The sequence below is a fragment of the Haematobia irritans genome, chromosome 3 (assembly GCF_050003625.1).
Source record: "Haematobia irritans isolate KBUSLIRL chromosome 3, ASM5000362v1, whole genome shotgun sequence".
NCBI lineage: Eukaryota > Metazoa > Arthropoda > Insecta > Diptera > Muscidae > Haematobia > Haematobia irritans.
The window spans coordinates 195,409,278-195,424,041 of NC_134399.1; the positions used below are offsets into that span (position 1 = coordinate 195,409,278).

At 31.2% G+C, this 14,764-nt stretch overlaps 1 protein-coding gene across 4 annotated transcripts in view; it reads left to right on the plus strand.

The window, feature by feature from the left end:
• Positions 1-14,507, plus strand: part of LOC142230616 (uncharacterized) — a 158,044-nt gene extending 143,537 nt beyond the window's left edge. The window contains exons 6-12 of one of the 4 annotated variants that reach the window (XM_075301251.1): positions 1,167-1,553; positions 1,613-2,075; positions 5,690-6,070; positions 7,161-7,265; positions 12,691-12,849; positions 12,976-13,043; positions 13,229-14,507. In XM_075301251.1, the coding sequence (XP_075157366.1) occupies positions 1,167-1,553; positions 1,613-2,075; positions 5,690-6,070; positions 7,161-7,265; positions 12,691-12,849; positions 12,976-13,043; positions 13,229-13,344 (1,679 nt within the window). In that variant the 3' untranslated portion in view covers positions 13,345-14,507. Of the gene's footprint in view, positions 1-1,166; positions 1,554-1,612; positions 2,076-5,689; positions 6,521-7,160; positions 7,269-12,690; positions 12,850-12,975; positions 13,044-13,228 lie in introns of those variants that run through there. The other 3 variants (XM_075301250.1, XM_075301249.1, XR_012720752.1) reach the window with 3 other exon arrangements.
• Positions 14,508-14,764: the final 257 nt, after the last annotated feature.

Sequence of the window (14,764 nt, forward strand, 5' to 3'; positions counted from 1 at the left end):
CTTTTCCGCTGTTAGCAATGCTGCCGGCATTTTTAAATTCCCATAGATAGTTTTTATACCCTTCACCACTACTGTGATACAGGGTATAATAAGTTTGTGCATTTGTATGTAACGCCAAGAAGGAAAAGTCTGAGACCCATCGTTTAGTATACCGATCGTCTTAGAATTAAATTCTGAGTCGATTTAGCGATGTCCGTCTGTCTGTCTGTCTGTTGATGTATTTTTGTGTGCAAAGTACAGCTCGCAGTTTTAGTCTGATTGTCCTAAAATTTGGTATAGGGTCCTGTTTCGGTTCAAAGACGATCCCTATTGATTTTCGGTTCAGATTTAGATATAGCTGCCATATATATTTTTAACCGATCTGGTCATAATAGGCGTGTATATAAACCGATCAAATTCCGTACATCCGAATATTTAATGAGTCTCGAAAAACTTGCAAAATATCAGCCAAATCGGTTCAGATTTAGATATAGCTCCCCACACAGCCCAAAGTTTACTACCGATTTTCGTTAAATTTTGCACAGAGAGTAGAATTTACATTCTCCCGATTTGCACTTATATGGCCTCAAAAGCCAGAGTTTTGTCCAGACTTACTTAAAATTTTGCGCAAGGAGTATGTTTAATAGCATAATTTGTGTTTCAATTTAAAAATTTAAACCAATTAAATTTTTAATGAATATTTTTTTAAAGTCAATTAAAATTTTAATTGGAAAATTTTTGGTGATATTTTTTCTGCAAAACTGCTAGATCTAAAAATTTGGTTCTCTTCTGAAATATACCAAAAGCACTAATAAAATAGAGGTAGTGTAGAGAATAATGCATACGGTCATTGCTTTGCAAAGTCATCTATCCAATTTCTCTGCAAACAATTTGTTTTTAATTTTTTACTATAATTTCCCAAAATATATAACAAAGACAAAGGCAAGAACTTATAATAGTCCTTAGCACATTTTTATTTAAAAATGTTTGTAGAGATTTTAATATACTTCACATTATTTTTTTTTTTATAATTTCCATTTTTCAAAAATGTCTCCACCAAATATTCAATAAATTTTTTTATACATTTTTTGTGTTAAAAAGTAAAATTTTTTCCCTTCAATATAACTCCCTAGATGTTTACTTAAAGCGAATCCAACTAATTCGATTTCTCTCTCTCTCTCTTCCAGTTGTTGAATGTGATACCCTACCTGGCAATTATTACAACACCATTATCTCGGCTCCAAATGGATCATATTTTGGCTCTAAAGCAGAAATTACTTGCCCTCCAGGACATCGTTTGGAAGGCCCCAGCACTTTGACTTGTTTGGCTTCAGGACAATGGAGCAGTGCTTTACCACGTTGTATCAAATTAGAACCTTCAACAACTCTGCCACCACCACCACCACCATCGACTACAGCTGCTCCTACAATACCATCGACAACCTCATATAGACCGAAAATTAGTACAACTGCGTCTACAACCAAAAAGGTTTACAGGCCCACAGCTACAAGTACAACGAGCAGTACAACATTCCCCACCAGTTTGGTGCCTCATGTGGAAATCAATGGAGAAAGTAAGTTTTCAAATTTTCTCAAAAAAAAAATCCACAAAAATTTAACTCTTTTCTTTCAGCCGAATCCGATGAAGATGTCACTTATGTTGTTCCTGGTACAGTACGCGAAGAATTCCCTCCCAGACGTACAGTACGCCCCGTTCTCATACCCAACAAAACTAAGACAACACCAGCTTATCAAACACCCAGCATTCCGACACTGGCTTCCAGCACTTCCAGAGCTCCTTCATTGTATAGTCCTACTCGCACTCGTGTGCCCACTTCAACTGTGGAAACAACGACGCGTAATATTCAAACTGTCATCCAAAATGCTCATCCTCAGGATAATGAAATTGCCGATAGTGTCAATATACGCCATAATCAATCGCCAAATGTCAATGTTCCATTCTCTGTGGAGAATTCCAATCACAAGGAGTCTAAAGAGGCCAAATTGAATTTGGGTGCTATTGTGGCCTTGGGTGCCTTTGGTGGTTTTGTCTTTTTGGCAGCGGTCATTACAACAATTGTGATTTTAGTACGAAGGTAAGAGAATATACGGTGATTGGGATAGTTTTTTTTTCTTTCTTTAAAATATCTATTCTAAGAATATGCTTGACTATATGCCCTAATTTCATTGCACCCATCTGTATTGCTTTGTCGTTTATTTTTTTCATTATTATTTTAGCACTTTTTGTCTCCATATCTAGAAATTATGGAGACTTGTATATGAAATTTATAAAAATAAAAAAAATAGAGGGGGGACACATTTAACGAAGGAAAGAAAAATTTTATGACAAACATTGTCGAATAGTAAAGACGAAATATTTTTGTTAAAAGGAGATCAATGTACTCATTTGAAAATACAATGGCGGGACCTAATTCTTTTATTTCTGTAGAAAATATTGTCAAAATTTTATTTCTATAGAAAATTTTGTCAAAATTTTATTTTTATAGAAAATTTTCTCAAAATTTTATTTCTATAGAAAATTTTGTCAAAATTTTATTTCTATAGAAAATTTTGTCAAAATTTTATTTCTATAGAAAATGTTGTCAAAATTTTATTTCTATAAAAATGATGTCAACATTTTATTTCTATAGACAATGTTGTCAAAATTTTTTTTTCTATAGAAAATTTTCTCACAATTTTATTTCTATAGAAAATTTTGTCAAATTTTATTTCTATAGAAAATTTTGTCAAAATTTTATTTCTGTATCAAATTTTGTCAAAATTTTATTTCTATAGAAAATTTTGTCAAAATTTTATTTCTATAGAAAATTTTGTCAAAATTTTATTTCTATAGAAAATTTTGTCAAAATTTTATTTCTATAGAAAATTTTATCAAAAAAGAAGAGGAGGCACGCTCAAAATAAACCCAGCCAACTGAATTCAAATCGATGATTTGACAGTGACATAGGAAAAGAGATATGTTTGTTTTGAATTTATTTTGGCATAAGCCGGCTATCAATGTAAAACCTTTTTTCGGAGGGTTCAAGTGTTGTTTATAGTTGGGCTTCATAAACTGCCTGAATTTATTCTGATAATTGGTTGATAGTTTTGCTGCGAGTAGAGGTTGCTGATGAGGAATGTGGTAATTCCGAAACGTGTGTCCATCCAACCATCTTGCAGTCTATAAGGCTTTGCCCAAATAAATTTTACAAACATTCTTTTCCTCTGTTGGCTAAGCTACACTTGTAGTTTAGTCAATGTATGGTTTTAAGGTGCAATAAAAAACAACAACAAAATTTTATTTCTATAGAAAGTTTTGTCAAAATTTTATTTCTATAGAAAATTTTTTCAAAATTCTATTTCTATAGGAAATTTTGTCAAAATTTTATTTCTATAGAAAATGTTATCAAAATTTTATTTCTATAGAAAATGTTGTCAAAATTTTATTTATATAGAAAATGTTGCCAAAATCTTATTTCTATAGAAACTTTTGTCAAAATTTTATTTCTATAGCAAATTTTGTCAAAATTTTATTTTTATAGCAAATTTTGTCAAAATTTTGCTTTTATAGAAAATTTTATCAAAATATTATTTCTATAAAAAAATTTCTCAAAATTTTATTTCTATATAAAATTTTGTCAAAATTTTATTTCTATATAGAATAAAACTATAGAAAATTTTATTTCTATAGAAAATTTTGTCAAAATTTTATTTCTATAGCAAATTTTGTCAAAATGTTATTTCTATAGCAAATTTTATCAAAAGTTTATTTCTATCGAAAATTTTGTCAAAATTTTATTTCTATAGAAAATTTTGTCAAAATTTTATTTGTATAGAAAATTTTGTAAAAATTTTATTTCCATAGAAAATTTTGTAAAAATTTTATTTCTATATAAAATTTTGTCAAAATTTTATTTTTATAGAAAATTTTCTCAAAATTTTATTTCTATAGCAAATTATGTCAAAATTTTATTTCTATGGAAAATTTTGTCAAAATTTTATTTCGATAGAAAACTTTGTCAAAATTTTATTTCTATATAAAAATTTGTCAAAATTGTATTTCTATAGCAAATTTTGTCAAAATATTATTTCTACTGAAAGTTTTGTCAAAATTTTATTTCTATAGAAAATTTTGCCAAAATTTTATTTCTATAGCAAATTTTGTAAAATTCTTATTTAAATTTTATTTCTGTAGAAAATTTTGTCAAAATTTTATTTCTATAGAAAATTTTGTCAAAATTGTATTTTTATAGAAAATTTTCTCAAAATTTTATTTTTGCTATAGAAAATTGAAATACCCCTAATATTTTGCAAACTCTACCAAAACATCAAGAATTCTACCAAACAGTAATAAATTTACCAATTTTGGTAGAATTCTACCAACCGTGAGTTCTTCCCGATTCCATATTAAGCTCAAAAACAAGGGACCCCATTTTTATAGCCGAGTCCAAATGGTGAAACCACGTGGAAAGGCTTTGAAACCCGCATGAATGTCGCCAGCATTACTTAGAAGGGATAAACGACCACAAACAAAATTTGGTGTTCGGTTGAAGCTGGTATTGAACTTAGGAATCTCTGTATATAGGACTGCCCACTTTCTAGAAATTCTCAACTGTAACGCTGATCAATGAACCACGGTGGCTCCGGCGTGCAGGTAGCTAGAGGCATCGCAATATATAATATTTGTTCTGGAATAGGAAGTGTGTAGTTTTGCTAATTCCGCCGTGGCAGCCCGTCATATACGAGTAACTCACTATCATCCGTTTCTAACCAATTATCATAAAATTTTCCACAATCAAATCTTACCCTAGCAAAAAAGTTTGGAAGGTCTTCTAAAGGCACAACTTTAAAAGCATTTCCAAAAATATTCTCCCAAAGATGTTATTTATATTAACTACAAAGGAAGTTCTTTTAATTCAATTTTTTAACTCGCTTTTTCCATATTTTTAATGGGTAATTTTAGCTGTTAAAAAAAACAGAGTAAGAATTAATAAAATGGTACAAATTATTAAAATTTTGTCGAAAAGAATACAATATCTATTCTAGAAAATTTGCGAATTTTTTAAGTCAAACGGTTCTGACAAGCTTTAGAATGCATAAAAAATATATAAATTGATTATTTTGCAAAATATTACAATTTTTTTTTTTAATTTACATCCAAAACACTGAATTCGGATCACACTTTAAGATGTGATGCAAAGTGCAACGGCTGTCCTATGACAAGCCCATGTTAGGTTAGGTGGCAGCCCGATGTATCAGGCTCACTTAGACTATTCAGTCCATTGTGCTACCACATTGGTGAACTTCTCTCTTTCCCATGTTAAATTCATCGCTTCAGCGCCAATTTTGCACCACTTCCGGATCCAAAAAAAAATACATTTTCACGTTTTTTTGGCGACGCTTTTTTTTTACTGGGACGTTTATCCCTTTTACTATATCCGTCCATCCGTCTGTTGAAACTAAAGTTGGACTGATTTTGAAGACAATTTAGGGGATATAATTACGTTGGTAAATTCTTTTTAATTGTACTTATTTTAGGGAATCTTTAGCTATAGCGCTTAAAACTATATGGGAGCTTTATCCAATTTCGAATCAATTTCAATAATTTGGAAATTTGGGAATAACGTCATTCATTTCGACGAAATACTCTACATAGACATAGAATTGAATTTGATTTTCTATGCTTCCTTTTACTTCCATATTCATATAGCACCTCGAACAGCAAACGGCGGCACAATGCAAAACATTTTCCATATCCACCACCACCACCATCGTCATTACCACCATATTATATACCAAAGTCGCGTTTGCGCTATATGTCACCACCCACAATGATGATGACAACGCAATTTAATGCTTCCACCTTTGAAGCGACTAAAAACTATTTGGGAGGTAATAGTGAACTCATAAGACCCCAAAGATTATATGATCATTATAGCATTAGTTCGAGCATAAAAAAGGAACCACCACCATCCCTATGGAATAGTGGTATATTGGCATTACCTTTTGATGATCAAAAATGGGGTCGCCGGGAATTGAGTACATGTGGACGAAGTTATGCCACAAGAGCTGGTATCTTCAGTAATGAACAGCAAAGGCAAATGGAGCTTCAGCAGCAACAGCAACAACAACACCAAATGAAGTCCCAAAAGGATATGAAGGATAATTGTGAGACAATGAGTACTGTCAGCAATAAACATATAATGGATAATGATCTCTACTAAGGAGAAGAGAGAGCAAAAGATATGGAAAGAGAATATAAAGAGTGTAACCAAATACCATGACATCAACATTTTCACCATAGTGCCAAAGATCAGAAAATAGCATTTCATCATTCATACTATCAAATATGATTTAATAATTAATTGATTTAACTAACACAAAAAAATCGAACCAAAACGTACAATTCTTAAGGCCATAGAGAATACCAAAAAACAAAATTCATAAAAAAAGGATTTTCTCAAAAAAAAAGTATACAGGAAAACTCTCTCTCTCTCGAGTGAGAGAAATCTATCACAAATTGTAAATTAAGTTCCAACAAGTAAGCAGATTTCAGCCATATTGTAAAATATAGCGATACATACTATTTTTTTCTCTACACGTACATATTAATCATTTTTGTGGTAACCCAACAAACAATATCAAATCAAATTAAACAATTAATCTTCAAAAACTACAAGCAAACAAACAAAAATTCTACATCAAAAACTTTCCTCATTATACCAACAAAACTACTCTACCAGAACAACATTTTACATTTGCAAATGCCGCCTGTTGCTGTTGCACGTCTCTTTTTTTAGTTACAAAATTACAAAAATTTAATTAATTTTAGTGTTTTTTTTTTTTGGTTTTAGGCAGCACAATCCAAAACTGGGTTAAGGTGTTGCACGTGTTCTTTTATTGTGAATAACTAATTTGTTGCTCTTATTTTAGGTTTTTTTTTAAGTGTTTATGTTAACTCATATTTCGATTTGTATTTGCTCTTCTGCTCACCCTTGTAGTTTTGTAGCACTCTTGCTCGGAGATATTCACTCTTTTTGTTGCTAACCTTAATTGTATTTCTATCTTTTTTTTTGCAATTAACTCTCTCACAATGCATCAACTATACTCTGTAATGATTGTATTCTCTTCACATTACTAATACTTTATTTCAATTTTTTGTTTCTCTTTTTCTGTTTTTGCAGAAATCGTACCACACAACACTATCGTCATAGAGCTTCGCCCGATTGTAATACAGTTGCTTCATTTGACAGCTCTACTTCCGGTTCCCGTAATGGTTTAAATAGGTAAGAGATCGATTATTATTTTATTCTAAGAGCAAAGAGAAATACCATTGTGTACCAGAATCGATAAGAGTACATTGAATATAGGGATTTCAATGAGCAAAAGTCGACATTTCATTTCTTTCATTATACCCTAAACCACATAGTCAGGGTATAATAAGTTTGATCTGCCAAAAAATGTGCCTACCAGAAATATTGATTTTAGACCCCATAAAATATATACCGATCGACTCAGAATCACCTCATGAGTCGATCTAGCGCTTGGTGTCCGTCCGTCCGTCTGTCCATGTATTTGTTGTTCACAGGATTCCGGTCGCAATTTTTAACCGATTTTGATGACATTTGGTACAGGGTGTTTTTTGGCACAAGGACGAATGCTATTGAATTTGGAAGAAATCGGATCAAATTTAGATATAGCTCTCATATATATGTATCGCTCGATTTTGACAAATGGGGTCACGTTGCACTTTTTTACTAACCGATCGTCGTCAAATTTGGCACAAAGTAATCTTTTGCATCACCCTTTAATTCTGCAATTTTTATCGAAATCGGTTCAGATTTTAATAATGGACTCAATATTAGTAGCATACTACCTCTGTAGGTGCAAAATCAACTAGAGCTCCTAATATCGGACATTTCTGCTCAGCTTGCTCTGCTCCCATAAACATGTACCCCTTTATGTTCTTAAATATGAAAATGCAATTTATCACCCAATCCTATACCATTGATACCCCACAAACAATGTCTACTAATTCAGTAGGGATGGTTTAGGGTATGATATAGTCGGCCCCGTCCGACTTTCAATGATTTGTTTTTCGATTTTATTAAAAATATGGAATAGTTCGAAAAGTCATTTATTGACCTTTCGGATTATAGAGCCATCGAATTTTAAAAAAAGTTATGTGAATTAGAGATAAATAGGAAACGGCCTTTATGTGGTGAAATTTAATAAAGGGATGCACAAGTGGCAACGGGACAGATTTTGATAACATCGAAGCTCATATACATAGAATTTGAAGCAGAATGCCAGTCTTATTGATTCCTATAAATCAAAAATCAATTAATCTATTCTCCGAATTTTGGCATGAAAATCTAAAAATGTTGAAATCGATTATTAACCCAAAAATAATCTCAAAATCGATTTTAGAATTTCAACTAATTTTTAATTTCGATTATCAATAATCGTTTTAAGATTTTGAACTATATTTTAATTTTCACTATCAAAAATCGATTTTAATGTTTTATTCATTGGTTTCAATTAAATTGAAATATACCAAGATGTAAGGATACGAGCACATATTTCTTAATTTTTATTTATAGAATTCTATTACCAATAAGGCTACAAATTCTGATTTGATTAAATAAAATATCAAATCGATGAAAACGAATACTTTGTGTTTTCAAATACCTTGAACATTTTAAAAATATATTAAACAAATTTAAAAAAAAAAATAACATGTTTGACTGGAACACAAATTTTTGGCATTTCTTTCCAACTATTGCTGATAACACTCACAAAAAGACAAATAGATTTCATTAAATCGAATATTTTTTTTTAAATCATTATTTCTATGAAATTCAATTATGAAAAATCGAATATTCGAATTTTGATTGGTAAAAATAATCGAAAATCGATTTTTGATTAAAAATCAATAATTAAAAAGCCGAAAAAATCGATTATTGTTTTGTACTATAGATCCCTAGCCAGGATTGAAATACTAAATTCGTCGATAATCTGGTAGTAATCCGTAGAGTGAAAGTGCAATATAACAATTTTGAAGCGGTTCCACCACGCAAGATACCGTGATGCAATTTTTTGTAAACCCTTCCTGAATACATAAGTTGAATCAAAGTTTTGCCCACCAACAATTTTTTCAGGGGTGAATTATCCGCCCTCAGTAATGCTAATTACATTTCTGTATGTTGCAATGTTTCTCTAAGTGGTTTCACGGCAATGTGAAACGCCGTTAGGACTCTGCAGAACTCATTGATAAGAAAGAAGTTCACCACGTATGGTATCACAATGGACTGAATAGTCTGAGTCTAAAAAATGGACTGCCACTACCTAACTTAACGACCTAGTCAACAAGAGCATAGTGGGTTATTGTGGTAGCCTCTCACTTCAGGGTTACATAGATAATTCAGCCCACCGTGATACAATACATGGTGAACTTCTCTCTTATCCCGATTTTGTGTTAAGCTTAAGGGACCGCTTTTTTATAGCCGAGTCTGAACAGCATGTCACACCAAACTTACTGAGCGAAAATAAACCTCCGCTGATTTTTTTTCTGTCTGTCAGAATTTTTGTGGTGTCTGGTACACAGACAATGTTACAAAACTTCAGCGGGAACGATGTACAAGCTCTAAGGAGAAGCGAGGGAAAGTCTAGCATAAGAAAGTGGACTTTGAGAACGCAAGGTCAGAGGTATGTGGAGCGATGTACAACGATGAGAACTCTGTGAGATCAACCAAACAAGTGAAGTACCTGCGAACCACTAAAGGAGTCAAGAGTATTTTCCTAGCTCTTGTCAGCAAATTAGGATATTTTTTCCTCCAATTAAATTTCCCTACCAAATTTTGGAAAAATCGTCAAGGATTTGAGAAGCTAAATTGTCTTCTATACGCTCAATTGAATTTTCCATTTCTATATTTATGAAATATGTCATGGATGTTGCAGCAGCAGTAAATTTCGGAGGACCTGCGCCCCCGAAATGATTTCGCTATAGTATAAAAATTATCTTAACCACGCAGATCAAAGTCTATAGAAATAAGTTTTATGACAAGTTTCAACCGAAATCCCCCATAAGATAACAAATGTCTGCAAATCATACTCTGAAAAAAAAAATAATGATCTAATATGAATAATTACGCAATCCAAATTATGGGACACGTAATTTACATTATATTATGGAAAAACTTCTTTAAAAGTAATACATTTTAATGAGAATAAAGTTCAAAATCTTGGCTTTAAAAATGTTTTTCTTTAAATTTACGACACAAATCTTTTTTTGCGTCCCTATTTTAAAGACGTATGTCTGTAAAGGAGGCAAATTTTCCTTAAAAGGTCAAAATCTTTGGATTCTTTTGTTGGAGAGTAATTGTTGATCGACTAATTGTACTCAAAAAATTCCACAAAATCCAGATTTTTCCGAAAATTTTCCATCAAATCCTCATAGAGTAGTACATTGTAATTCGTTAAATTGGCCCAGTAAAGGCTATGAATTGCTTAAATAAATGGAAATAAATAAAATAAATATCCTCATCTCTAAAATTTGATCTCAACCTATGAAAACATAATTTATTATATTGAAGAAATATCGAAAATTTACCACAAAATATCGAGAAATTTACAAAAATGTTCCTTCAAATACCCATTTCCCCAATTCTAAAATTTCATCCCCATCTACGAAAAAAGTCTCTAATATTGTCGACACTGGTCAAGAGGTCGTGAGAATCGTCAACAGTTTAGCCCTGAGGGAACATCTGAGTGGAATAGGATTAACATGACTAATAATATGTCTTCGGAAGACTCATATTATTGTCTCTTTTCATAAGACCTCGCCACTTGGAGGGAAAAATAAAAAAACGCAATGGAAACAAATTGAAGTATTTGTTAGGAATACGGAGTTCCTAGTTTATTATGTTACGAAAAAAGATAAGATATTTTTGTCCTTATGGCTTTATTAATAAAGCCGTATTATTTTCAGTTTAGAATACAACCACTACCTTACATACCTTGAAGTATTATTTATATACAGTCCACCATAGGATGGAGGGTATATTAACTTTGTCATTCCGTTTGTAACACATCGAAATATTGCTCTAAGACTCCATAAAGTATATATATTCGGGGTCGGGGTGAAATTCTGAGTCGATCTAAGCATATCCGTCCGTCCGTCTGTTGAAATCACGCTAACTTCCGAACGAAAGAAGCTATCGACTTGAAACTTGGCACAAGTAGTTGTTATTGTTGTCGGATGGTATTGCAAATGGGCCATATCGGACCACTTTTACGTATAGCTCCCATATAAACCGACGTTCAAATTTGGCTTGCGGAGCCTTTGGAAAAGCAAAATTCCGATCCGGTTGAAATTTGGTACATGATGTTAGTATATGGTCTCTAACAACCATGCACATATTGGTCCACATCGGTGCATAATTATATATAGCCCCCATATAAACCGATCCCCCGATTTGGTTTGCGGAGCCTCTAAGAGAGGCAAATTTCATCCGATCCGGCTGAAATTTGGTACATGGTGTTAGTATATGGTCTCTAACAACCATGCAAAAATTGGTCCATATCGGTCCATAATTATATATAGCCCCCATATAAACTGATCCCCAGATTTGACCTCCGGTGCATCGTGGATGAGCAAACGTCATCCGATTCGGTTGAAATTTGGTAAGTAGTGTTAGTATATGGTCTGTAACAACCATGCAGGATTTGGTCCATATCGGTCCATAATTATATGTAGCCCCTATATAAACCGATCCCCAGATTTGACCCTTGAAAGAGCAAAATTCACCCGATCCGGTTGAAATTTGGTACATGGTGTTAGTATATGGTCTCTAACAACCATGCAAATATTGGTCCACATCGGTCCATAATTATATATAGCCCCCATATAAACCGATCCCCCGATTTGGTTTCCGGAGCCTCAACGAGAAGCAAATTTCATCCGATGTTGCTGAAATTTGATACATGATGTTGGTATATGGTCTCTAACAACTATGCAAAAATTTGTCTATACCAGTCTTAATTATATATAACCCCCATCGATCCCCAGATTCCATATCGGTCTATAGTTATAAATAGCCGATCCAAAAAAATAATCTACCAAAAAAAATTTGTCAAAATTTTATTACAAAAAAAAATTGTCAAAATTTTATTACTATACAAAATTTTGTCAAGATTTTATTTTTATAGGAAATTTTGTCAAAATTTTATTACTATCGAAAATTTTGTCAAAATGTTATTTCTATATAAAATTTTGACAAAATTTTATTGCTATAGAAAATTTTGACAAATTTTTATTTCTATAGAAAATGTTGTCAAACTGAATTATATACGTATTTAATCGGCTTTTATTTGGTTAATACATACCCCGTATGGAATAACTTACAATTGAGAAGATGGTGTTAAGAACTTTTAAGATACCTTGCCATCGGCACGTGTTACCGCAACCCAAGTAATTCGATTGTGGATGACAGTCTTTAGTACAAGTTTCTATGCAATCCATGGTGGAGGGTACATAAGATTCGGCCTGGCCGAACTTACGGCCGTATATACTTGTTTCTTTTGCCACAATATAGAAATTATGAGTAAATCTACTTTTCCTTGGTTTCGACAATTTCTTTTTTTTTTGTGTAATGTCACGTATAGAATATATCTCTAATTATTAAATTCCCTTCATATATTTTTTTTCAGATATTATCGTCAAGCTTGGGAAAACCTCCATGAATCTGCTTCAAAGAATAGTTCACATAATGCCTTGCGTCGTAAGGAAACTTTGGATCCACCAGCCATGACTCGTTCCAGAGATAATCTCAGAGACAATATGCAAAGGTCCAGGGATAATTTGGATCGGTGAGAAAATTTTTATTTTCATTTTATTATATAATTAATTTTTATTTTATTTATTTATTAAAATTATTTTATTTAACTCTTGAAAATTGTATTATTTAATATTTTTTATTTATTATTTGTTTTAAGTGTTGGACGTGACAACTATGGTATGCGAGACAATTCAGAAATGGTAGTTTCAGATGTCTGCTTAAAAGGTAATGTTATATGTTAACAATGTAGAAATGTCTGCAATACAAACAAACAATAGCTCAAAAATATAACGAAAACTTTAAAACAATGTGGCAACATTTTTTATCCATAAATTTTTTTTTATTTTTTTATACAATTTTATAAATCTTGAAAAACTAATAAAGACTACTTCTTTCCCCCTTTCACTTAGAAAAGAAACGTCACCATCATCATCACCACAAAAACGGTTCTTCACGCAATGGTGAATTTCGTGATCATTCGGCGGGTAGACGGGATCATCATCGACACAGTGGCGGACATTATTGACGAACTATGATCATAACCATCAATGTAGAGCAATAAATAAAACAAAAAACCAACAATAATAACAACAAAAGCAATACAAACGGGATGCAATATCACAAACTAAGAAAACAATCACATCAAATGCATGCAAAACAAAAACAACAACAACGAAGCAATTAATTATAGTAGTTATATTTACATTTAAATGTATTTTCTAGTTAATAGGCTTTTTTTAAGTTATAAGAAATTCACCACCAAACCACTGTTCCACTATACCATAAAAGATGAAACAAATCACTACCACGCTCCCCCTCCAAAAACAAAAAACAAAGTCAATAGAATTTTTTTCTATAATTATAAAAAACATTTAGTAAATAAGTAAAAAAAAACAACAAGAAAAACAAAATTTCAATTTTGAATTTAAAAAAAATAAACAATTTCAATAATATTAGCAAAAAGGCTTTAAAGCTAAAGTTTGATGAATTTATCAATTTCTTTAGATTTATTTGTAAAAACAAATAAAACTTTTAGAATATAGACAGCAAAAGGATATAAGCGATTTTATATCCCCTGGCTTTAAAGGTTTTTTGCATTTTGCTAAACAAAAGGGAAACTTTCAAAATTTTTATTAAATTATTTTGTTGATTATGAATAACTTGGTTTAATTTATAAAAGACATGCCATTTGTGTATTGTGTATGTCTAGGGCTTTTAAGCTAAATCGAATTATTCATAAAAAAAAAGTTACAAAAAAATATATAATTTTTTAGATCGAAAACAAACATCAATCCAAAAACGTATAGTGTGCCATTTCAGGCATCTTTGTAATTTCATTAAAAAAAATCACAATTTCATATAATTCCTAATTACATACTCTTTTTTATTTTAAATTTCATTTTATTGTTTCAATTTGGCTATTACTATTTATTTATTTTTTATTCTATTTCATAAGTCAAAAAATTTTCACTGTTTAAGTAAAGAAGCATTTGTCAGTTTTGTATTTGTTTTAGTTTTATGTATTAAAAAAAAAGAAGAAAGCAAAAACAAATTTATTATATTGTACTTTTGTTTCTTTTTTGTGTAAATAATAAATTATTTATAATGCAACAAACAACATACATATAATACTATAAATACTAATTACAAATAAACGAAAATACATAAATAAAATATTAAAAATCGAAATGATCTATGTTTACTTTAATTATAATGGGATATGGCGAAGCATAGAGGAAATATGATTGTGGACTCAAGCTTAAGGCTCTAGTAGTCAAAACTTACAATTATATTTATAATTTTATTGCAAATGTAATTAATCGATAAATAAATAATGAAATGATTGTTGATTGATCCTTCGTCTCACAACTAACGGATTTGTTCCAGTGACAGCTCATTTTACTGTTCACAAGCTTACCAAAGCATTTGTATACCCTCCAACATAG